At 40.8% G+C, this 25,033-nt stretch overlaps 1 protein-coding gene across 9 annotated transcripts in view; it reads right to left on the bottom strand.

The window, feature by feature from the left end:
- Window positions 1-13,165: 13,165 nt before the first annotated feature.
- The window catches only part of SUPT3H (SPT3 homolog, SAGA and STAGA complex component), a 253,554-nt gene continuing 241,686 nt past the window's right edge, over window positions 13,166-25,033 (bottom strand). For all 9 annotated transcript variants that reach the window (XM_040058761.2, XM_040058762.2, XM_040058760.2 and 6 more), the window contains one exon: window positions 13,166-14,940. In XM_040058761.2, the coding sequence (XP_039914695.1) occupies window positions 14,899-14,940 (42 nt within the window). In that variant the 3' untranslated portion in view covers window positions 13,166-14,898. The remainder of the gene's footprint in view (window positions 14,941-25,033) is intronic.

Here is a 25,033-nt window from a genome sequence, read left to right as displayed (position 1 = left end):
GTTGTAACCCCCCTGGAACCCCTCCCCCGCTCATAAGGTGGAGGAGGGAGATTCAAATCCTCTCAGCTCAGAGCTCTCAGCCTCTCTGCTCCTCAGCTCTTCAGCTAATAAACATCTTTTAACCTGCAAAGCTGAGAGCCAGCCTTTTCTTCTGCTGCCGTTGCTGTTATGACACTATTTGGTCCAGCTGAGAAGCCGACCCAGCAGGTAACAGCCTGCGTGCCCCCCGGACTGGGAACATCTGTGGCTGTGTTGACCAGAGCTAGCCGGAGGTCATCTCCCGCCCGGAGCGGGGACGGAACCAGACTCACTTCCACACCTTATTCTTTATCTTTTAACCAATTAAGAGCATTATTCTCTCTGTCTCCTCCTATGTGGAATATTTCCTTTAAAACCAAGTGTGACACTTACTGCTCCAACATTAATGTTGCTTTTGGCCTGCTCTCCTTCTCCAGTGTCTCTGCCTGTTACAAGGTGAAACCCTTATTACTGGATGCAGGAATGAGTCTGCCAGAGGGATCATGTGTGTTTTTCTCTTCCCCTGCAGAGACTGTGGCTAAAGGTTGGTGACAAAGATGATGCTTCAAGCCTCAGGTTTGCCACAACCCTTGGAGAAACAACATTAAGGGACTCAGTTCTACAAAGCATTGAGCAATTTGTGTCCCCCATTGGAGGGCAAATTATCTGATAAAGAACAGGATGGAATAAATTCTTGACTGGTGACAGCTCTGTGGGAAACATGTGTAGAACCTACACACTGTGACATGGGCCAGCACCCTTCTGAGTACATTTTTTATCTTCATACAGTGACCATTCAGCCACTTCCAAAGGGAAAATTTATCCCTTCCTCCTATCACTTATTTAACACCCAGTTGCTTCCACAGGACTCCCGCATCTCCTGTCTTTTGGATATTATCAGCATCGGTGCTAAACTCAGGCAACCTTAACCATATTTAACGAATCACTCATCTTTCTCACCAGGATCTTATAGGATTTGGTTTTCCCCTACTACAGCCTCTCCATAGCCATGTTAAAAATAGGCTTGGTAATACTTTTCACATTTGTAGGCTGTCACAAACGGTTAGCAGGGAAGAAGTCATTCAAACACACATGACTTTATAATTAAGGCACCTAACTCTTATAAACCCCATTTTTCACAGAAGCAGTGACTTTTAATAAAGTGCAGTGGAGCTGTGGGGGATTCTGTGGTTTCTGCGTGCAGGCCTTGTGCAAACGTTTCGACCCTCAGCCCCGACCACAGAGACCACAGTCATCAGGAGGAATATTTATTTCCACCCCAGCACTTGTCTGGTTTGGTGGACAAGCCCCTGAGCATGGAGACAAGAATGGCAGTCATTTCCCTTTGCTGGGCCTCAGTTTCTCCATCTAACAAATTGGGATGATGATTTCTTCACCTTTTGAAAACTGCCTTGAGAGCAAGGGATGCACCAAGCAAGATGGTAAGTTTCCAGGTGGGGTCACTGAGGTGAGCAGAGGTGATGGTAACACTGATGAAGTTGGAGAGAGCTGGAAAAGAAGCCCAGGAGCCACAAATCTCATTCCCATGCATGCTATGCCTGGTCTTCCAAGGATTAGAGTGCAAGAAATTAAAAACTGGAAATTAAACTGATGAAGCTCTTTTATCTGGATCAGGAGGAGGATCACAGGATGAGAGCACTCTGGCTCTCTTCATGCATGTAGTAACAACACAGTCAAAGCTGAAAACCTGAGATAAAATTAAAATAGACATTAAATAATCACTAGAAATTAATTTAATTTCACTGTCAGCAATATTCTTTCCAGTTCACCTGCTGGGCAAAGTCAGGGAAAATACCTGGTTATCAGCATGACAAAAAGCTCATTTACAGTGGGAATCAGGAAAGTTGGATGCTGCAAGTGCTGTCTGTCAGCATTCACTGACCTATCACAAGTGAGAAAATGGGAAAATGGGATACTGGGAAGACATGGTCCACCTCTTGCAGGTCAGGGTGCCCCTCCCCATGACTTCAGCACCTCAATGTTTCTGCTGCCCAGTTCACCCACAAGTCTGAATAATCCTTGCTTTTAACTAATCCTTTGTCTACTCTCTGACTCTACACAAAGTGTGATTTTTGGAGGCCATTTGAACCCTTGTTTTGGGACCTCTGTGACAGGTAACAAGCCTTAGGGTGAAGGAAAAGGCAATAGATTCATCATTGGCACTTGCAGACTTCTGACACTGTCTCATATTCACTTTCCTAATCAGGTGAGGGAAACATGGGTCTAGATAAAGTTGCTAGAGAGTGGGGACAAGGCTGCAGATATGTGCACCCAGAGAGCAGTTATCAATGGCTCATTGTCAAAACAGAAAGCAGTGCTGGAAAAGCCAGAAAGTGCAGCCTGGGAGGACAGATTGATCGAGTTACATTTATTAGCCAAAAGAGAGCCTTGGTGGGAAGTGCCTTTGAGCACAGAAAAGGCTGCTCCAGAGCACACCGGTACAATCTGTCCTCACTGTTAGGATAAGGAAAGCCTTTACATCGCTGCAAAAAAAGAAAAAAAATTCAAACCAGATAGGAAAGAAATTTATGAGGATGTATAACATCAGTGGACTCAAGACTGTGAAATCTCCATCCTTGGGGGTCTTTAAACACAGGCTGGATAAACCTTTGCCAGGAAAAACAGGTTTAAGGGACTCTGCTTAAGACAGGCAGGGCTGCTAAGAGCTTTCTGTGTACATCTGAATGATGCCCTGAGGCTTGACATGCTTCTGGCCGGGCTTTGAGCATCAGCATCTCTTGGTGTGGGGGGCTGGTAGCTCAGTGCAGCACACAGAGATAATCCACTCTCAAGTTGCCTAAAACACAGGAGCTTAGTTTACATCAGGAAAGACTGGAACTTTTCTAGGAGGTACTGTGGTTGTGTGATGCTACTGAAAGGCAGCCAGGAAAAAAGCTGCAGTTTAGCCAAGGGCACGAACCTGGGTCATGTGCAGACCTGAGCCTCTTCTCTGGGATTTCCCCAAGGTCATCTGAAACCAGCTCTACATCAAGAATTTGGATCTAAGTAGTGTGGACACGAGGCATGAAGGACTGGAAAACCACATAAAAAGGCATCAAATATTGCAACCCACACTGTGTCTGATGTGACCTTCCTGACCCAGCCCCTCTGCTTTCATCTTCTGGCAGGTGAGCTGATGAGGATTTCTGCAAAAGAATGATTTTGACCTTTTCTGAGCTGCATTAGTAATTTAAGTTGGGTCTTTGGCTTACTGGGGCTGAGTGTAATGCCCAGCAAAGTTACCAGCACTGGAGAGTGGGAAAGGAAAATAGAAAAATCCTCCCCAAGAAACAGTCAGAGGGCAGATAGCACAGAAATCAGAGAATCATGGAGTGATTTGGGTTGGAAGTGACCTTAAAAATCCTCTATTTCCAACACCTCTTGCCATGGACAGGGACTCCTTCCACTATCCCAGGTTGCTCCAAGCCCCATCCAGCCTAGCCTTGGACACATTCAGGGATCCAGGGGCAGCCACAGCTTCTCTGAGCAACCTGTGCCAAGGCCTCACCACCCATACGGTTTGGGGGTTTTCAGATGGGTAATCTCAGCGTTTTGGCAATCATACGGAAGTGAAATCACTGCACTGTCTTTACACACACACACAAAATATTTAAGCATCAGACTGAATTTCCATCTGCTCAGTCCAGTGAGTGACCAGGACCCTTGAGTCTTGCACAGAGGGAAGCCCAGTGAGGAGGAACATGAGCCCGTGATTGCTCATCCCAGCAGTGCTCAGGGCTGATGCTGTTGTGGGATAAGCCCAGAGGGACCCAGAGGAAACACTGTGGACTCTGCTACAGCTCTATGGAATTGTTCGGTCCACCCAACAGTGAACTCACTACAGATAAAGCCACTGGGTCCACACATCACACTACAGGCACAATTCACCCTAAAGTAAAGTTGTAATGCAAAAGAGACTTAAATATAAAATGGACTCAAAAATGTAATTTCTTTGGTCTCTGCTTCAGTGACCTTTCGGTAGCAGTTGACATTTTTGGGGATGGCGTTTTGCAGGGATTAACAGCCAGATGGGGGTAACAGGTCACAGCTGTACTGTGATCTGCAACTCCATCCCCAATTAAAGATCTTCTGAGGACATATCCTTAAATTAGAGGAAAAGACAGGTTTAAATTGGCATGTGCCACACACAGCGCAGTGGCAAGCCCAACAGTTAGTGTAATTTTTAATATGGCCATAGAAAACACCTTATACTAATGGAATAAATCATGTTCTCAACACCTGGAGTTTACACTGGCCAACCTGTAATAATGTATTAATGCAGAGCAGTTGCACATCCTGTTTCAGAGCAGCAATAAAATGGTGAGGGACCCCAGGGTACAGGTATTAGCTGAGGGCACGACTCGCTGGCAGCTGCAGATCACCCTCCCAACAGCGCAGCTGCACCCTCTGCACCACACAACAGACCTCAAACTTATTTTCCTTCCTAGCTGACCACAGGCTTTTTTTTTTTTTTTTTTTTTTTTTCTCCTGATTCCTCAGATTTCAGTTCAGGAGAACATTATTATTTCCAGTCTTCCTTTAAGAATATGCTCTAATTACACCAAATATCAAGACAGTTTCAGGTCAGATGGGTGGTATATGTTGCTGCTGATCCTTGAAAATGCAGCGATGGTGGCAAATGCCTCTGGATCCCTGGAAGTGTCCAAGGCCAGCCTGGACAGGACCTGGAGCAACCTGTGATAGTGGAAGGAAGGTGGGAAGGTTTCCTGCCCATGGCAGGAGATTGGAACTGGGTGATCTTCAAGATGCCTTCCAACCCTAACCATTCCATGATTCCATGATTCTACATACTTAGCAATGTAAGAGTATTTCTGAGTAGGCTTCATGGAGAAGTAGGTGGAAAAATGGATCACTTTCTTCCCTCAGAAGTGTTTTCCAGACATGACAATGGTGTCAGGCAGACCTCAGTGAATTAGTTGTGACAGGTTTAAGTGGTGTTTTGAAAGCAGCACCTTCTTTTCATAAATGAAAGCCTGAAATTATGACTTCAGCCCTGAAGCTGCTGCTTCCAGGAGGATGTTGCTGTACATTTATAAATATCACCAGTCAAAAAACCTCAAGTATTACCTTATGTGTGATGCCTTTACTGTTCAGCAAAGATCACAGATCTGGAGAGATTAAACCAGAGTCTGTTTTGATAATTATGTAGGGTCTACGTGACATCACACTTTAATTTTTTTATTTGCTGTTGTGTAGACTAGAATAATTGTGTCTTAACCACAGAGGGAACTCTAAGCCAGCAGCTGCCTTTATCACAACTCAGTGTCTTCCCGAGGCACTAAAATGTTTGGGGTTTCCAAATCAGAAGAAACAAACACAGCACTTGATAAAGCAGCTGCTGTGCTGGATTCATCTCTCTCTGTGCAAGAACAAAACTGGTTTTACAAAGCTGTGGTGGTCAGTTTTTCAGCCACAGAGCTATTGCAGCTTCCCTATCACCATCTTTTAATTTGAATTTTGGGACCTACAATCTTCCTCTTACCATTATTATCAGTACTATTTTTAAAAGACTGGGTCTAAAAATTCATTGATACAGCGATAATAAACTGAGGCACTGAGAGGTCTGGATAGGAGCCCAGGTCTCCTGAAAACCATTTCAGTGCCTTCACCTTCAGCATGTTGGTAAGTGGGGGGTGAGGGAAGCATCTGCTTTCCTTAAAAAATAAATGAATCGGTAAATGTGCCAAATCTGGTATGATGAAAAATCAATGTAAAACCCAAGGGAGCAGCAGCTAGTTGGGAAAAGCAGCAAACCCTCTCATTTCTAGACTTGGAGTGGTATCACCAATGACACCTTTGACAAGGAGGTAAACAGGAAAAGCTGAGTTGGCTGAAAGTCTGTAAGGAACAGGGAAGGAAAAATCCATGTTTACTACATGGAAAAGGACAGACAAAGGCAGCACAGTGCTGAATGTTATTTTCAACATTCCCAAAAGAGGATGAGACAGGAGAGAGGGTAAAGACACAACACTGCTTAAAAAAGATTCTAAACAAGTCCTTACTAGTGTTTCTTTTTGAATGGATTTAGACTCCAGCTCCCTTTGTCTGCACAAGGCAAGGGAAAAAAGAGTCACCAGATCATGGATGCTCTTGCAGTGGAAAATTTTTGACAGGTATTGTATTTTTTCCTACCCCTGTTGCAAACCTTTACTCAGCCTGAGAGGGGTATGATCTTGCTTGTGTCCCAACAACATGTATTTAGGTTTGCTGTCCCCACAATCAGAGTTTTCCTCTTCTGTAAACATAGTAGGATTCCTCTCCTCATAGTTACATGGACAGACTTAATTTGGATGAAACAATTGATCCAGAAAGAGGGAGATTAATTGGTTATCTAGGACACAGATCTGCAATCAAGATCAACATGAAATAATTGAAATATTATAATAACTCTCTTGACAGGCTGAAAGAATTTGGGTTGCTCAGCCTGGAGAATAGAAGGCTCCTGGGCAGAACTTCAAACTCCTCCTAGTAACTAGAGGGGCTCCAAGAGAGTTGGAGAGGGATTTTTCACAACTGCATGGAGTGACGGGACAGTGGGAGTTAGATCAGTTATTAGGAAGAAATTTTTCCCTGCAAAGGTGGTGACGATCTGACATAGGTTTCCCAGAGAAGCTGCGGCTGCCCCTGGATCCCTGGAAATGTCCAAGGCCAGGCTGGACAGGGCTTGGAGCAACCTGGGCTAGTGGAAGGTGTCCCTGCCCATGGCAGGGGATGGAACAAGATGATCTTTGAGGTCCTATCCATTCTGTGATTCTATCATGGTTAATGGAACACATGCAGCAGGGTCCTGCATGTTATCCATGAAAAATATATTAAAAAAAAAAAAAAAGAAAAAAAAAAAGGAAGAAAAAAAAAAGCCAATCTAGTTCTTTTGTGCAGAACCTGTGCCTCTTTTAATCTGACTCCTTTACTTACTTGACCAGAGATTTGCAACACTGCTTTATCTGCTGGTTGCCAGATCAAACCTGGGGCTGCAAGACAGACTTGGTTGCCATAGCTGGCGCTGCAGAACTGGCGCTCCTCGTGCACAGTGAGGAGCCAGATGCTTTCCCCAAACAGAGCATCAAAGAGAGTAACCTCAGACTGGGTTTTGTGGGTCCCACTTGGCAAGGAATCTTTTCTACCACAAGAACAACAGTTTACCGACCTGGGTGAGCAGAAAACCTACACTCGAAGTTATGGATTGGAATAAACCATCCCATCAACTTTCAAAAACTCCCAAGCTCTGCACTTGCAGGCTGCCAGTTGCTGACCTCGGAAATGCTCCACTGGGGCTCACTGCTTTTACCACTTAAGCCTCAAGAGCTCTCATTTAATTCAGTGAATACAAGGTTTGACCCATGAGTACTTTTTTTTTAAGGAAAAAAGCATACCTTCCTTCCTGATGTAAGTCTGGATCACTATAGGATTTAAAACATATGAGATTATTTAAACTTATACATACATACATACATACATGCATATATATATATATATATATATATATATAAAACCCATGCAAATTGAGGGACTATCTCTGACCCTCCCAGCAAAGTTGAATAGTAATGGTTTTAGTATCCATAAATTTTTGGGTGTCACATGCTAGTAAAACGTTGGACAGGAAAAACAGGGGGAAATAGCCTATCCATATGAAAACAATAATCATGTAATATTTATTGTCTGGGATTGAAATGTTTCAAATATTCAAAGCAATAAAACGTCAGGAAAAGCTAGACTTCCTGATGTAAAAAGGCCATAAATTTCTTCCCTCATAAGACACAAGGAGAGGGAAAAAATCGATGTGACATTTAAAGCTAAAGAAAGAAAGAGAAAAAGAAAGAATGAGAGAAAGAAAAGAAAAAAACCACACCACACTTAAATTTAAGTTAAAGCAGTGGAGAGCCCCCAGAGGGCACAATCCACTTACCTTTGGGAGGCTGCAGGAAGGAAATGGCAGCCAAGAGCACAACTCATGTACTGTAAAATATAAGGACATTTCAGACCAATTTAAGAGAGCAAAGAGGTATCTCTGCAGTGTCTGGCTCTAACAACTCTGTCCCAGCTCTTTGAGATCTCTCCCTCTCAAACCACATTCTTTTGGACTTCAAAAACCTTCAACAAACCGTTAACAAAGAAAAAAATTCCAACAATTTGCAGATTCAAAAATGCCTTTTTCATACTGGTCAAAGATGTTTTTTCTGAAACTTCAGGAGGTTTCACAATTTCTTAAAGATTCACAGTATTACATTAAACTTTGTGCAAGAGAAAAATGACAGATAGCAAAGAAACCAAAGGTTACAATGAAATTACTTCCACAAAATAAAAATCTTTTATCTTTACAAAGATAAACCACTTTCACTGCAGAGAGAAGGAGGTAACAAAATGGGGTTATGTTTGCTTTTGGATTTAAAAAGTAGAGATGGTTTTTGGAATTCAATCTTCATGAAAAATATTACTACATATATATTCATATTTATTTAATATATATGCATAAAAATTAATACATTTTCTATGCTACTTCTTCTCACCTGTGAATAAAGTTTTAATAAAAGGCTCTTTACGAGTGGCATTAATTTCGCCCTTCCTTCAAGACCACCAAAGAAACGAATGAAGATGTAAAATCCCTTCAGAGTATGCACCACAATTACATACCTAAGTGCAAATAAAACAAGCCTCAACAAAATACAAATTAATCCAGCATCATCTACAAGCCCAACTTCAACACTGAAAAAAAAGCTCCTATGAAAACCAGCCATGATAAAAACTGGGAAGGTTTGGACATTGACCAAAAATTTCTAAAGTTTGGCTGCTTTTACCAAATTTTATCTTCAGTACCATAACTTTGATAGGACTGTAACCTGCAAAGGGTGGCCAATGGAGCAAGGTGGACTAGCTTAGATGGCTACACTTATTTATTTGGGTACTGTGAATAAAAGCAACCAACTCAGACTCTGCCCCAAAATACATGTGCCCTTTTTTAAGGCAATGTTTTTAACCCACTAGTAAAAAAAACAGATGCAGAATGATGGAGAGCTATTTACCACTGTATCAGCTCTGAAAGTTGACCGCACATGAAAATTAACTATCCTCAACTATTTCACTGCCAAAGTGTGGAAATAATAATGATATGATTTTCAAACATGATAAAAAGAATTTTTTCCTAAGCGACCTGCTGCTGAGCCCAGTCATTCAAGGTTATTCTGCCTTACCTTGGAATATTCAGTGTTGTGGTTCTTGATCTTGCAATGGAAGAATCCATAATATTTTCATCTTGGGCTTGTGCCTGGTTTACAAAGTGAGGAGACAAGTGGGATGCTCATGAGTTCGAGGGAGACCTCGAGTTTGACATCGACTGTTTGCCGTACAAGTTCAAGCCCTACAAGAGCTATGTATCAGTTTTGCCACCATCCCAGAGAAGATGAATAAAAGCAGCACCTACCATGGAGAAACTGACTGCCAAAGACCTTTTCCCAGGTGCTCAAAGCATTCCTTAATAATTATTTCCATTTATTTGTGTTCGGTCTACACAAAAATCTGCTGAGCAGTGAAAATTTAGGACTATGTTGATACCATTCCAAAACAGAAGAGTATAAATTCTTTTAATATTAACGTAAGGGCAAGCTGACATGGAGAACACTAGACAGATCACATCTAGTTTGCTAAAATTGTTCATTTGAAGCTACAACAAAATTTGTGCATGAGCAGCAGATTTAGGCACTGCTGATCAGCAGACACACGATCTGAACAAGGGAGCTCAGGGGGAAGCTCAGCTGGAGCCTCCCTCCTCTAAACACCTTCCTTCTCCTTCTGCAGTGATATTTCAGATTTGTTTTCACCTCGGCTTGACACACAGTTGCTGCCATTTCATTTGCAGATCTGAAGAAATCGTGTCAGTACAAGAAAGGCAATAGTTTCTTTGGAGGATTTTTTTGTTTGTTTTGTAGATTAATTAAATACTTAGGGAAATGAGAGCTGAACAGAACTGGTTTGAGCCAGTTATTGACTGCTGACTATCTGAATCTCGCTACCGCTTCTGATACCTCACACCTTCTCTTCTTCCAGTTCCAGTTAGAGAATGGAGATCAGCCACCACACTTCAGCGGCATTTTATTGGGTTCAGACCCAGTTCATCTACTAAAAATTAACATTTTATTTTATCTTTGTCAACACCCATTGCAGCTGCTGCTCCATTTAAAAGAGGGCATTTACATTTCTCAATTGTGTTTCTCCTCTAATTTCTTTGTGTTCTGATGCACTCTGCAAAGGCAGTTTGGGAGGAGATGAAGAATGCTCAGGCAGTGCCAAAGCAGGATTTTTGTAATAAGTATGTCTCTCATGGTGATTTCAGAAGTCCAGCATAGTTTGGAGGAAAGAAGGTGTCCCACAGTCCATGTTACGGTGAAAACTCATCTTTTGTGTTTCTGCATGGGGTCACCAAGTGCCCATGGCACATCTCAGCCAGAAGTTTTCAAAGTCTCAAGCCCTGGATCAGATCCAGATTGTGTGGTTGCATTCTTCCACATCCAGTTCCTCTTGTGGGTCCAGGTGGATACTGCCTTTGTCCCTTTCTCCCCCAACCTGCAGGGCTGGGTTATGTGCTCTCTGACACACCTACTGCTTTCACTGCAGAGGGAAGATATTTCAGAACTGAGAGCATCATTATGGATTTGAGAAATCCAGGTTTCTGTACCATTCCAGGTCTCCCAACATGTGGCACATCACTCAGCCTTTCCCCAGAAGGAATGGAGCTAACAACACATTATTGTAAAATTGTGCTGTAGGCATAAACACAAGGAAACCCACAAGGCATTCAGACATTACAGTAATCAAAGTCATACAAAGACCAAAGATTGACAGATCACACCTTCACCAAGCCAGTAAGAAAAATTTGCAAAGCATCTGGATGAAGACAAGTCCAGAAATACACAGATATTGATATAAGATTCTTGTGCCAATACTTCTGTCTGATAGGAATTAAGATGAATTATCAATCACAAATATTGAAGAGGACTATAAAATGTAAAATGAAACTGTATTATTATAATTTTAGTTATTTTCCTTATTTATCTTTCCATCTTTCACTACTAATCTATCTTGTTTAAGAAAAACAGTATATAAGTATAGTGGAGCTTGATTACTGAGAAGGGCTATTAATGTACTGTCTCAGAGCACTCTCTAGACAGTTGAAAAGCTTTTAACAGTAAAATATGAAGGTTTACTTCAAATTTGCAGCCATCTGCCTTCTGAAACTTTGTTTCAATAGTTGCCAAGATTTTCAGTGATGTATAGAAGCCAAAATATCTGATTTTTGTCTCCCCACAAGAGATGAGAACTATTTTTTCTTATTATTTTGTAAAGGCAATATCATTATCTCAAGCAAAAAAAGAAAAAAGTTGAGCTACATTAAAGATACAGCTTTCAAAATATTTTTTAAGGCATCTGGCCTTATTTAAACCATCAAATTTACATTCAATTCCTTCAGGGATGGCTTCGCTGCTTTGTGCTGGCTCTGTGCCCTCTGAATAAACCTGGATTTAATGCATGCCACCACTGCATTTCCCTGGCTGCACTGCTGCACAGGGTAGATATATAGCAGAAGTATAAAAAGCCCAGCTTTGGACAAGATGATTCATTCAGGCAAAAACACCCCGAACCCTGTAACTGTTTAAGGTTCAGCTAGAGTTTGGACTTGTGACTAATGTCATTATCTATTTATTCTGAATTTATGATTAGAAGTGTTTATGTACCTTGAGACATTCTCTATGAGCTGGACGGGAAACTATAAATCATTTTATGAGATCAACACATGGCTGATGGCAGAACCTTAATGCAACACAAAGGTTCATCCACACCCAAGAAATGCCAAAACACATTTTTTGTACTTCCCCCCTCAGTGAGATGGACACTTGACAAAGAGAAGTGAGCTCTGAAAACCTGGGGCAGGCACATTTTGGAGGGTCCTGAGTGTCTCTGGTGAAATATCTGGAGTGCTCTCAGCTTCTCCCAATTTCCAGACAAAGAAAAAAGCCTTTTACAGGATTTGATTTTATCAGAGGAAAGACGGACAGAGGATGGACCAGGAAATGAGATAAAGCTTAACTAGAAATTTGTGTTGCGGCTCCCTCACCTCCGACAAGTTTTAAGCTGAATTATTATCCCTATTTGTGGATGGCTGGAAGAAAAACTGAAAAACGAGGCAGTATAACCACAGAGCAAGGCAGGCACTGAGCTGAGAGCAAAACTCACACTCCCGTATATGATATACAGTCATATTCCTACTGAAAGTGAAGTTTCCCTTCTTCAGATAACTAACGTGAAATAATCAACATAACCTGATTCAGTACCTATAAGAATACCTATAAATATAAGAATAGAAACGATCTGCAAGTTGGAATTACAGAAGTGTAAAACTATTCATATGCAGCCATTAACTGAATCTCAAGCTGAATTTTATATATAATAAAAATGTGTACAACCAGCCTAAACATACATTTCTGTTTCTGCAGCATGGGAAGTGGTGCTAAGAAACATTCCAAGTGCAGCACAAGTATTACTGGTTGCATTTTTGTTTTAAACAGAGTTAAAGCAAACTCTGAAGATGAGAAAAAATAGTGATTACTTCCCAAAATAAGAATAAACTGGGTTAGACCAAGATAGGGAGACACAACATACCTTGTTTGACTCTAAATTCAGCTCCCTGACTTGTGCAGAGAAGTGAAAGGTTATTATATGGGTTTACTGGGCAAACCCAGATTTTATAAATAATTGCCTGTCAGGCTGTTCAAGATAGACAAACACACAGCAGACCAACAAAAACATGATCTGTCATATTTCTGAGAGAAATGTATGTTGAGTCTTCATTCTCTGGGACTTTAAGGAGACCAGTAAAAAATAAGTGCCAGTGTTTTTCCTGCTTATGCATATTTTAAAATGTAAAATCTGGGAGAGAGACAGCAACAGAAGGAATTTTGATTCCAGTACCCAGTCCCTGAAATGGTTTCTTCTGTCTGTATCCCTGCAGTTCAAAACTAAATACAATAAATGCTGGTGTCCTTTTAAAAGATCCTGGATGTTTACAGCAAGCATATAATTTTCCATGATTAAGGATGCCAACAAAAATAAAGAGTGATGATAAAAAGGAAAGTTTAATCATATATTTCAAGACGCACAAATGGAACATCAGAAAACTTCCCCCTTCCCTCATTTAATACATTGTACACATTACTTTTAGTCCTTTACACACAGAAAACTTTCAGAAAACAGAAGCGTAAGCAGAAAAAAGAGAAAAGCAATTTATGAACGGCAGCAATATCGGACGCACGACGTTCACTTTTACAATATTTTGGTTACATAGAGACATTTTTTCCCATTTATTTAAAAAATACATGTATATTTAAAGATTTTGCAAGCAGGTCCAGAAGAGCAGGACAACGAAACCACCTACAAATGACCTCAAGAGCACAGAGCAGGAGTGAAAATTAAGACCTCACATACTAAGCACAAAGGAGGAGGATGGCTGCACTACATAAAATACTTTGCTGTTCTCTTGATCCCTTGAGTGTTCTGTGTTAACCTGAGGTTTAAGTTGGATTCCAATCCTGAGCTCAGGGCAGCTGAAGAAGACCCCTGACCTGTGGCTACCACAGGGACAGCAGCAGGATGTGCCAACAGATCCTGGAGAAGGGCTGAAGCAGGAACCCTTTTCTCTGCTCAGGCATTATCGTGGTTAGCTCTATATTTGTACAGTTTTTACAGGAAGAAATGAATGTGTTTGTAAAGCCAGCATAGGCTGGAGGAGCAAAGGGATAGAAACAAGCACAGAGGCAGGGACTGAGATTTAAAAAAAAAATAAAATAATAATCTTGAAAACAAACAATGTTAGCTAAAATATATTTTAAAAAAAAAAGGCAAAAAGAGCTGGTTTCTTCTTTAACCAAATCCAACAGTAATGCTGCCTTTGTCAACAACAGGGACAGCATCTGCTTCCTGCAGCAAACGCTGAGCAAGTACACAACGTTAAGCCCTTGCCTAGAACCACTGAGACAGACACAGGCATTGAAACACTTTAGAATGTATTTTTCCAAATAGGGATCCAATCCAGTGCCAAGTCACTGCAAAGGCTTTCTTTGACTTTGGAGAATGATGGCTCAAACCTTAGGAGATGCCAATATTAAAAATTTGGGTGTGAGTACTTTGCTCATCTTTGGGTCTACAAAAAACCAAGTCTCTAACTGGTAAAGTTTAGTTTACCTGAACTTTTTCTGAATATCTTTGCATCCAAACTTGGTATGGTTGTCATCAAAATCCCCTCACTGGATTAAACTGGGTTATACTCTGTGAACACTTACATTAATTGAGAGAAACAAGCGGAAATTAGTGGAAAATAGAGGGAAATACTTTTCCTTTGGGTAAAAATTGCAAAGAAAACTACACAACCTTTATACAACCTAATAAACCAACACAACCCAGTCTATCTCTGGCCTTTTCCTGCCCCATTCTGCTTCACAAAAAACATCTTTTGAAGAATATACAGACTTCCAGACACTTAAATAAAAATTACATGGCAGTCAGAAAGTCCCCTGCAAACTCCAGCATTGTCTGAGCTGCATTCTTGTCCACCTACACCCTATCCCAAACATCCTGCCATTAATTAGCTAAATGTTCCAGCTAGTAAACAAGAATAATGATTGAGGGGGCTGGAAAAAGAGACAGAGACAGCCAGCAGATAGTCACAACAAACCAGCCCACTCACTGGTACATGGAGACATTGGAGCTTGTATTTTTTTTCCTTCCATGGAGGGGAAAAGAAAATCACCTTAATATAATACTGTCTTTCCTGTTGCTGCAGCCACATCCACATCAGCAGGCAAGAAAAGTCATCCCATTCCTGCGGTAGGCACTCTGTTAGGGAAAGAGAAAATCTGTAGTGAATTATCACATCAGCTTAAACAAGGGAAGAAGGCAAAGAGAAAGGCAAGGCTTTCTTCCTGTTTTGTAGGCTATTCTGGCTGCAATCTAATAGTGTACTTAATCTGAACATTTCTGGTGGGGAAGCTGTAAGCAACCACTTTGTCTATTAAAAAATCAGTGTGGTTAGCAAGTGGTTAGTGACTATTTCAGGAGAGCAAGAGATAGGCAAAAATGTAACATCTTCCTTTGTTAATTGCCTGCAATATAGATGAGGCCAAAAATACACCTTTATGCTGAATCTGTTTGTCCTTTATAAGCACGTATTCTCTATTCACCGTGTTTAAGAATAATTTCTAAACTGCCTGAATACTCTATAAATTATTGAATAATTGCAGTTTTCCAAACTTAATTTATAGTCTGAGTCTCAAGTTATATAAACAGACACTGGTATAATCCCCACCACTCCAATCCCAAATTAATCCTAAAGACTCTCTGGTCAGTAGGAAATAATTTGATATCCCATATATTGTAACCTGGATGATGTGTTTCCAATGGCAAAGAAGTGCAGGAATTAAGCAGCACTTGAGAAAATAATTTTAAAAGACCCTGTGACACTGTCTCCCTAAAATACCTTTCATGCATTTTTAACAGCTCTTTCTGAATCAATATGGGAAACTTTACCTTTTAATGTCACTGGAAACCCTATAATGTAAGGAGATAGTCTCAGTTTAAAAAAACCTTTTTTTTTCTATTAACAGTATCTTTAAAAAAGCAAAGGAGTTTAAATAGCTTTGCTTTATTTGGTTCACCTTCAGCAGCCATCCTGTTTTAAAAATGAAAATGTAGTCAACTATTTCATTACCGTTGGTGCTTGGTCGGATTTATTTTGTACCTCTTCAGTTGAAGCCCTTAGGAAATGCCATATATATCCACCATTTTTAGTGGCTCTACCAATTTCCTAATTAATTTCAGCCAGATCAATTTCTCCTCTCTTAAACTAGAATTAGAGTAACATTAGGAGTAAAGGATAACCTCAAACATCTTTGGATATAAATAGCATTTATACTGAACTGTAAAGAAATCATTTCAAAACCAGCAAGGATGTATTCAGAGAGACATTTTACAGACAGTGAATATGCAAAAGGAAATATGTACAAGATGTTCATTACAGCATCCTTTACATTAACACCATACTTCAGTCTGGAGATCTAGCAGCATATGGCATTAAAGTCGAAGAGCAGAACATCAGCTTTGGGATATACAGCCAAGGCATGACAGTATCACCACAAACAAAACACAAAATAAATCCAAAGACTCTATACTCAAACATGAAATGCCCAAAACAGACTAGCCAATAATTTTGAAAGGATCCAATATATTCCCACAACCACAAGCAAAGAGTCCAAGGCAGTTTGGATGTTCAGCTTGCCCAAACCATTATGGCTGGCATTTGGAAGTCGATGCAAAAGTAATGTTTTTAGCTGCTTGACCCCAATAGTTTCACAGGGCTTTATAACCCAAGTGACAACCTTTAACACATAAACAAAATATTCAGGACTACTGTGCAGTTTGCTTGGAGACAAATGATCCCGAGTACAAAGCTGGATCTACATGAAAGATAAAAGGTTGAATTTTGCGAAAGGAATTTTGTTTGTGAAGCAAAGTTGGGCTTGGCTGGGCTCACCTGGGAAATAATGAAGTTTAACATTTTCCAACATGGGAAGTGTTGCGCAGTCAGTTATATCCCTGCAAAGGTCATTTCAGAAGCCAGTTTCATGGCAGGCAGGATAACACCTTTGGAGAACTGGGCACACCCACTGGTCTATATTTAGTGATATATTATAACAAGTGTGGCTATAGTTAGGACTGAAAACTATTTCCTACTTCACTCCCCCTTTCACATACTTTAAACTTTCTGAAACATTTGCCCTTGGGCTGAAACTTCCTCTGCTTTAATCTCTGCCTGAAGTTCACTTTTTTTGGATAGGACCAACAAAATTCCTGAAGCCATTATGAAGTTCAGCAATAATGAAAACAACACATTTTTTCCTTCCCAAGCCAGACAAAGTGATTTTGATATATGTATATTTCATTACGGAATTTAGCCATAAACTGAACCATTTTACCTAGAAACCATCTGTACCTTCAACCTCAGCATAAAGGTAACTGTTTTGGAACTCAGTATTTCAGAGGAGAGAGTTTGATTCATCCCATTCCATAACAAGATAACACTTCATTCTCATTTTGATACATTACTAGATAATAAAGGTTAACCTCCAAAACGCTTTTATGGAAAGCAAAAGTATTTTACAGAAATCCCATCTTTCTGAGTATACCAGATATCTTTAAGATCTATACAGCTGAATTTTTGATACTGAAAGACAGATCTTTACATGCCAAGAATCATGAAGAGAAACAACAAGATGTTTTTCATAAAACTCACATGTGTATGTGCCCTTGCAGGAGTTTAGATGTATGTGGCAGACATTTAATGTGGTTGGAGATAATTTAGAGGGTTTGGATGACACTTCTGGGTGCTTTATGCCACTTTGGCAGCATCCACATTTTATTTTTTTTTAAATATGATTATTTGGCTCAGAATTGCAGATAGAGGATGATGCAGGCTCTTGATGTGGGATTAAAATAGCTGTATCCATTTTGCTGGATATGTCTTGCTGTCAAAAGATAACATAAGCCCATGGTTCCTCCTGGAGCCCTTTTTGCAAAAGTATCTACTGCATCCAAATTTTCTGTGTGTTCTCTCTTAAAATTTACTACCAGGCTGTGCTTTGACTTTTCCTGCTGTGGGCTGAGTCTCTGCTATGGTTGAAGTTCTGTCAGCCTCTTCCTGTACCTGGTATGTGCAAGGGTGGTCAAAGGACCACCTTTCAGACATGGAAAGGAATCACCTAACCGGGCACAAATTAGACAGTTTGCCTTCCCAGAATGGCTTCCATTCCCTGAAAAGTTATCTATCCTTATCTGGCTAAATCTAGCTCTCACAGAAACTCTTCCTTCTCCTTGATATGACACGACTTTTTTTCCTCTTCTCGGACCTCCTTGAAGGTAGCAGGACAGCCTGCTGCCAACCAGAGCCAGAGGCTGCACAGGCTGTGACAGTGTGAAAGCAGAAACATGACCTTCATCTTGCCCAGACTCTTACTACCTGCTCCCATATAAGGGAGAGTTGTGATGATTTTGCTTCTTAGTCCTCACTTCCCAGCCCTACCCTGACCAGGTGGGTCCATCCCTGCCCATGGGAGAGTGGGGTTGGAACCAGATCTTTAACACCTCTTCTAATTTCACCCATTCTATGATTCTACCCCATTGAAGGCATCTTGTGAAGAACCTTCTCAGGCATCCTCTATAAAGGAATGCATCCTTGGAAATGTTGCTTCTTCAATTCGTCAAAGCACACTGGATTGTGACACAGGATCCTCTCTGGCAACGCTATCATTATTTAATCAATGAAGGCAGGCTTTTTTTCCAACAATCTGAAAGGAGTCACAATGAAGCAGAAAAGACAGGCAGTGTTCACTGCTGTAAGTTGCCTAAAAGCAACATCATTATTTGGCCTTAGATTGGTGAAAGAAGGAAAAAATAACAGCTTAAAAATCCAGCATGGCACAAGGGAACTTGGCCAAGAAAATCCTCAAATTTCATGAAAAATCATCCATTTTCTACTCCCTTTGTTTCTGGTCCCATTTCTCTTCTGAAGCGGTAGCCCAAGGCAGTGTCATTATGAAGGACCAAAAAGAACCACTCCAAGAAAAGGGCAGCAAAATTCCTGTCCTCACAGTAGGTCCCATGAAATGGGACAGCTTACTGAAGAGTTCATAGGACAATTTAAGGGACAGATAATTGCGTTTATTAGTAATTTAGGAGTAGGAAAATGGCTTTAAACTGAAAGAGAGTAGGTATAGATTGGATATCAGGAAGACATTGCTCCCTGTGAGCATGCTGTGAGCCTGGCACAGGTTGCCCAGAGAAGCTCCATCCCTCGAAGTGTCCAAGGCCAGGTCGCACAGGGCTTGGAGCAACCAGGGACAGTGGAAGGTGTTCCTGGTCATGGAAGAGGGTGGGAACTGGATAATCTTTGAGGGCCCCTCCAATCCCCCCCCCAGTCTGTGATTCTATGATTTACAGAAACAAGTCCCAGCCAAACATGAAGATGTGTGAGTACTCCTCAAGGAGAGAACAGAGTAGATTAGCACACCAAGACTTCTGAACAGACACCTCAGCTACAAAGGGTTTCCAGTTAACAATTTACACTAGTGCGTAATTTCACAGCTGTAGCATGATGAGAAAGAATAATCTTGGCAGGAGAAAGAAACAGCTGTGATTTTTGAGTGGGCTGAGGCTAAATTTTTATTTGGGAAAAAAATTTGGAAAGTCTGGGGTAAAACATCTCCAGCGGGCACCCGAGGCACCAAAGTTTATTGGGCAAAATCCTACATTGGATTAAATCTGCAGTTCTCCTTGCATTAAAGTTAAGCACAATGTTACACTGCAGGCCTGTTCTATCACTTAGAGATGTTAAATCCTGAATTATAATCCTTGTATAAGTGAGTTACAGAACAGCAGTTATAAAACTTGAAGTCTCCCTTTCTTGGTGTCCTCTTCTATGTGTGTGGGCAAGTGGTTTAATTACACTGCAAAAAGTGCCATGGCAGACAGAGACATCCAAATCAAAGAGCAAGCCCTGGCTGAACTTCATTAATAAACATAAATGCAAATAAGCACATCTTGTTTGTGACATGCCATGGTCCTTTCCGCCTTGGGTAATTTTACCCTATTCTCGGACATTTGCATAAATGTAAATCAAACCATATGACTTACATAGGTTTGTGATAGGGGAATCATATGCAAAACTTCTTTCCATTAAATAATTCTCTTCATGCAGCCTTACAAAGTTACTGTGAAAATCAGGGAGGGTTGGATTTCAGACAGTGAGAGCCTTTATTTAAGAACAGTGGAGGGAGCCCTGCCCTTTAAATAAGAGACATTCTTGGATCAGACACTGGCTGGCAGGATGGAAAAAAGGATGTAGCATTAACTTTTATTCCATTCCAAATAACCTGGAACCCATAAACCACCAAGATTTTCTGATTTTGAATCTGCTTCTTTTTTCCCTGTGTCTTCTTTCCATTCTATTTAGGAAAAGTTAACTTTGAAATTTCATTAGCTTGCCACAATATCAAACAGGTCACCCCGGACAGATTCATAACTCTGTACATAAGAACATCTAGATTAAAACCTCTGTGATTAAAAGGTTACTCCACTAATTTTTCCCAGCCTGAACAGAAAAACCACATGCAAAGACGTGTCAGCTTATTTAGAGATTAAAATAATAATTAGTTTAAGAGGCAAAATATGAGGCAAAACATTGTTTGAAAAAGAAAATCCATGTGTTGTTTAGAATTGGTTGCTTCTGTTTAAATAAATCTGTATGAATATAAACTCTCTTTATTAAAAGTGCATCTATGCTACAATAGAAATATAATGGATAATTCTCCCTCCAATTTAAAACAATAGCACTGAAGGCTCTAATTCCACAAACCCATCTTTAATCAGTAGCCAAAGCACAGATGTCTGATATTACTCAAAGGATGAGGGAGCGCTTTATTTACATAATGTCTTGTACATGGTCAGTAATGAATAACACACCCAGAATATGTATCTATGAACACCCAGGTCTAGCACATTACAGACATACTTGTATGATGCTCTGGCTGATCTGCTCTGCTGTAGCCATGAAATCTCATGGATTTCATTTATGATAAGGCCAGACCAATGCACTGAGAACTACAGCATCCATTTATCCATACCCTACCAGTCCCTCTGGAAGCACAACCACATTGGTGCTTACACTAGATCCCAGGAAACCTCAGTTAGGCGTAAGAAACTCCAACAGCTGCATTCCTCAGGTCTGTTCCCTGAGTCCTCAGCCTGGTGAGACACGAGGGACACCAGCAGTGTCCATGCCAAGAGCACCTGTCCTCAGAAAGGGGTCGGAGATCACAAGAACACTTCAGGTAGGTGCCCACAAATATGACAAACTGATAAAAGCACTACTCTAATAAACCACCCATCAACAAAATGCTTCCCAACAAAGTCAGCTCTGGGCTTCAGTTGACATTTTATCTGCCAGTGGTGTAAACTTTTGAAATAATTTTGTAAAACTGGTCTGCTGTACAGGAATGGGACATATCCAGGATACATCATCCAAGTCTGTTAAAGAACAGTCTAGATCTCAACTATTCAACTTTTTAATTGTTGTTCTATGCTTTGGGATAAATGACATTCCAAAGGCTAATGGAAATGTAGGATCACTGGAAAACAAGGACCAAATGAATTTCTCAGGCAGTGCAGTATCACCAGTGGATTGAGAAAAAAATTTAGGGCTTGTACTGCTGTCCTCCACTGTATTTGGCCAAAATTGCAATGCTGCCATTTAATAGAAAATGCTGCTCTCAGGGCTGGGCTGGTATTGTAAAAAATAAAAACAAGGCAAGAGGATTATGGCTTCTGTTGCAGCAAGAACTGGGGTGTGGGAGTGGGGTACCAATGTCTGCCAAGAGAAAAAAATAACAAAATTGGTGGGGAGAGAGGGATCATTTTAAGTTTCTCAGAGGGGACTGTAAACAGTGGAGAAAGAGGGAAAAAACGGAACTATAAAACAATACTTGGCAGCCAGCTTCGCAAAACAAACATGTTTTCAGAAAGTCTTTCCCATCACTGCCACCAGCTTTAGTGGGCTTTATTTGTCTGAGAGCAAGAAACCCTTTTTAATTGTCAGAGGAAAGGCGACACTGCTTTACACACTGATAGAAACTCCTGTTCTGAGCCCTACTTCAACCCCACACTGCCCTTCCCCAAGGATGCAAAACCTACAGCAGGGCTCCATCACCACTGTTCCCTGGACAGCATCAGCTGCCTCTCCTGTGGAGAAAGTTGAAATCCAGCAAGTTCCTCTTGCTATGAGTCTAATGGCCCATAACTGCCTGCCCAGAACACACTGCTGGCAAAGCACACAGCAGGTCTCCACGAGGCACCTGACCTTGATAGACATGTTGGAATCCAACGTAACTGGGAAAGCTTAATCCCCTCACCAACTGGAAATGCAGTGGTTCCTGAGTGTTCCTGATCTCATGAGCAGCGCAGTTAGTTCACTTATATTTTTACTGCCTCACGTCAAGCTGGTCAAAACACCTGGAGTTGCTCAAGGGTCAAACTCTCCTCTCCTGATGTGCTTCAACTTGCTGCTTTAGCTGCATGGCAACAATAATGTACACAGGGAACTTCATTATGTCTGAGAATTAAATTAAAACTGGAAGTCTTGAGATTTAGGTATGATTGGACACTGAAACCTCTGGTTTATGACTCAGAGCACTGTACGGTCACAGCACTACCATGTGAAACTATACCAATAACAATAAAAGCTTGCTCAGCCTGAGAGCAATTCAGCACCAAACAACCTGGATGGCTCCCAGTCTCCAGGGATGACTTTATTTGACCTTTTAATGTTTTTTTCTACTGCTGTAGAAGCTCAGGGTTTTTTTCTAGGAAGTTATAGAAGAGGTTAAATTCCCCCTCTGTGTCACCACTGCTCATGACCTCAGCACAGGAGCTAAAGAGCAAATTTATTTGGAAACAATATGGTGTGGTACAGTCATTGGAGTACAAGGGCAGGAGCCAGGGCTGGGCTCTGCTCCCAGCTCTGACACTTACTTGCTGTGTGGCCTCAGACAAACCACTTAGTGCCTCTGTGTTTCCGTTTCCCCTGCCTTTGAACCAGAAATGCTATCACTCACTGAAAACCCTTTTTGAGGATGGCTTGATTACAGAGCTAATACACAACACTTTGAATGCATTGTATACTATGCCATAATTATTATTTTCATTGCATTATATCTTTAATTGTAATGGCTAAAATACCAGATGTATAGAAAAGGATGCTGAAATTGTCAGCTATTGCATAGGAGGAGAGGGTATTTCTTTGAAATTAAATTATTTGGGCAAACCAACAGAGTTCACCAACATTTTTCCCCTAAAACCGTTGAAATTCTAACGAAAAGCAGGATCTAATGACATTTTGCAACACACTTCTCCCCCACCTCCTGAAAGCATCCTGCAAACGCTCTCTGCAGAGGCCACAGCACCTCTGTGCTCTTTGATTCAACAGAGCACTTCAGTGGAGAAACAAGAGCCCAACCAACAGCTCAGGTCTGTGAGAAGAGGAAATTTCTCAGGCTCCGAGGCCCTTTGCTGGTGGCAGCACTAGGGTGTGGCCCCTTCTCGCCCTGCTCAGCCCTGACTGATGTGCTCTGTCTGCAGAGGGGCGCCGGCACACCGGACCGGTGGGAGGCAAGAGGAATTAAGGTAATGCATCAGTGGTTGCCAGTGAAAGAGATGGGAAGAGGGGGGGAAAAAGAGAGAAAAAAAAAGAGGCAAAAGAAATATACTATTTCAATCAAACTCTGAAATTTGTAGAAGTGGTTTTGGTCTCAATATAGAAAAAATATTTATCCAAGAAACTCCTACTCGGGTGCGAACATCCTACTTCTAGTGGGATTTTGTTTGGCAAAGTGCTGTGAAAGACTGGAAGCTAATACAGAGCATGTCTATAAACAAATATATTTATTTAGTACAGATTGACACATTCACTAGAGTATTTCAGTGATTACATGTGTAAAACTATTTCCTATAGTGGTTTCCTTTTGTGATTCTGCTAATTTATTCAATCCACCCCATTTTCATGCATTGAATGTTATGAGCCACTTCAGCCACCCAGACTGAAATGCATTTGGAGACTACATGCCTGTTTTTTCATTTCATCATCTACACATAATTATTTGGTGATATTAGGAATTTGAGCTCAAATGGAAGCCAACCAACATTTTAATAGCTTAAAAATCACACAAAATGAAGTCTGCCCTGAGGTTAATGAATAAGAGCCAAATCTTGAGGCTCTTGCTCAATTTTTACTCACTCCTTATTCAGGCAAAAGTTGAATCAATTGTAGTTGAGCTGATTAAAACCAGAAGAACATATATTTGGACCTTTCTCTCAGGTAAAACTGAATAAATTACCTAGGAATGGCATCCAATCAATCTTTCACATGTATTTCTGCAACACGCTGGAGAAAAAATTCAAGTGCTGAGGTGGTTTAACCAGTTGACACAATATTTTAGCAGCAGAATAAATTATTATACACTACCAGGTTTTATGACATTTATATTAGAAATAGCCCTGAATCATAATAGGTTTCCTGGCCCCTCCTGGACACCTGAAAATCAGGATCAAATCCAAACTTAAAAAAAGGTTCACTAAGTATGAAAGCCAAATGTCACTATCCTTCAAAACAAAGCTCCATCCTTAATTTGAACTTAAATCCAGGCATGTATTATACATTATACATTATATATATTATACCATGTATACAGGTATTTGATTTTTGATGACAGCAAGCATTTATAATTTAGGAAATTAAAGGTTATTCTTTAATTATATGCAGGATGTCCTACCCCTTATGCAAAGCATGCAATAGGCCTGTAAAAAATACAAAGCAGAGCAGTTAATTGTTTTGAACAGTTAACACTTCACTAGTAATTGGTGATAATCACAGAAGGATGCTTCTCCATTAAGTCACAGCCCACTTAAGTATCAGGCCAGTCTTGGCAAAGTAATGACACATTTATCCCATTCAAGCTAGACTTAAAAATGAGGATTTGGAAAAGAAAGGAATATGAATGACTGATTTCTTCAATATATGCAAAGCAAATAGAAGAAGGAAAATATAGGTAACAAGAACGAAGTGGTCAATGTGTAGATGTGGCACCTGGGGACTGGTTTTAGTGCTGGGTTTGGTAGTGCTGGGTTAATGGTTGGATTCAACGATCTTAGAGAGCTTTTCCTACCTAAATGATTCCGTGATTTATGAAAAACACCAGATCCTGACTGGGTCTGGGTGACTGTGGCTCTGCTCACTACCTCCTGCAATCTGATCTCAATGCTGAAATAGGCTGAGCACATGAGAAGCTGGGCTTGGGGATTGCTTTGTTTGTAAAGGCGTGAGTTGGGA

This window comes from Hirundo rustica, chromosome 3 (assembly GCF_015227805.2).
Source record: "Hirundo rustica isolate bHirRus1 chromosome 3, bHirRus1.pri.v3, whole genome shotgun sequence".
Classification (NCBI taxonomy): Eukaryota; Metazoa; Chordata; class Aves; order Passeriformes; family Hirundinidae; genus Hirundo; species Hirundo rustica.
The sequence above is the reverse complement of the archived record's forward strand: the minus strand, read 5'-3'. Positions and strand labels throughout refer to the sequence as shown.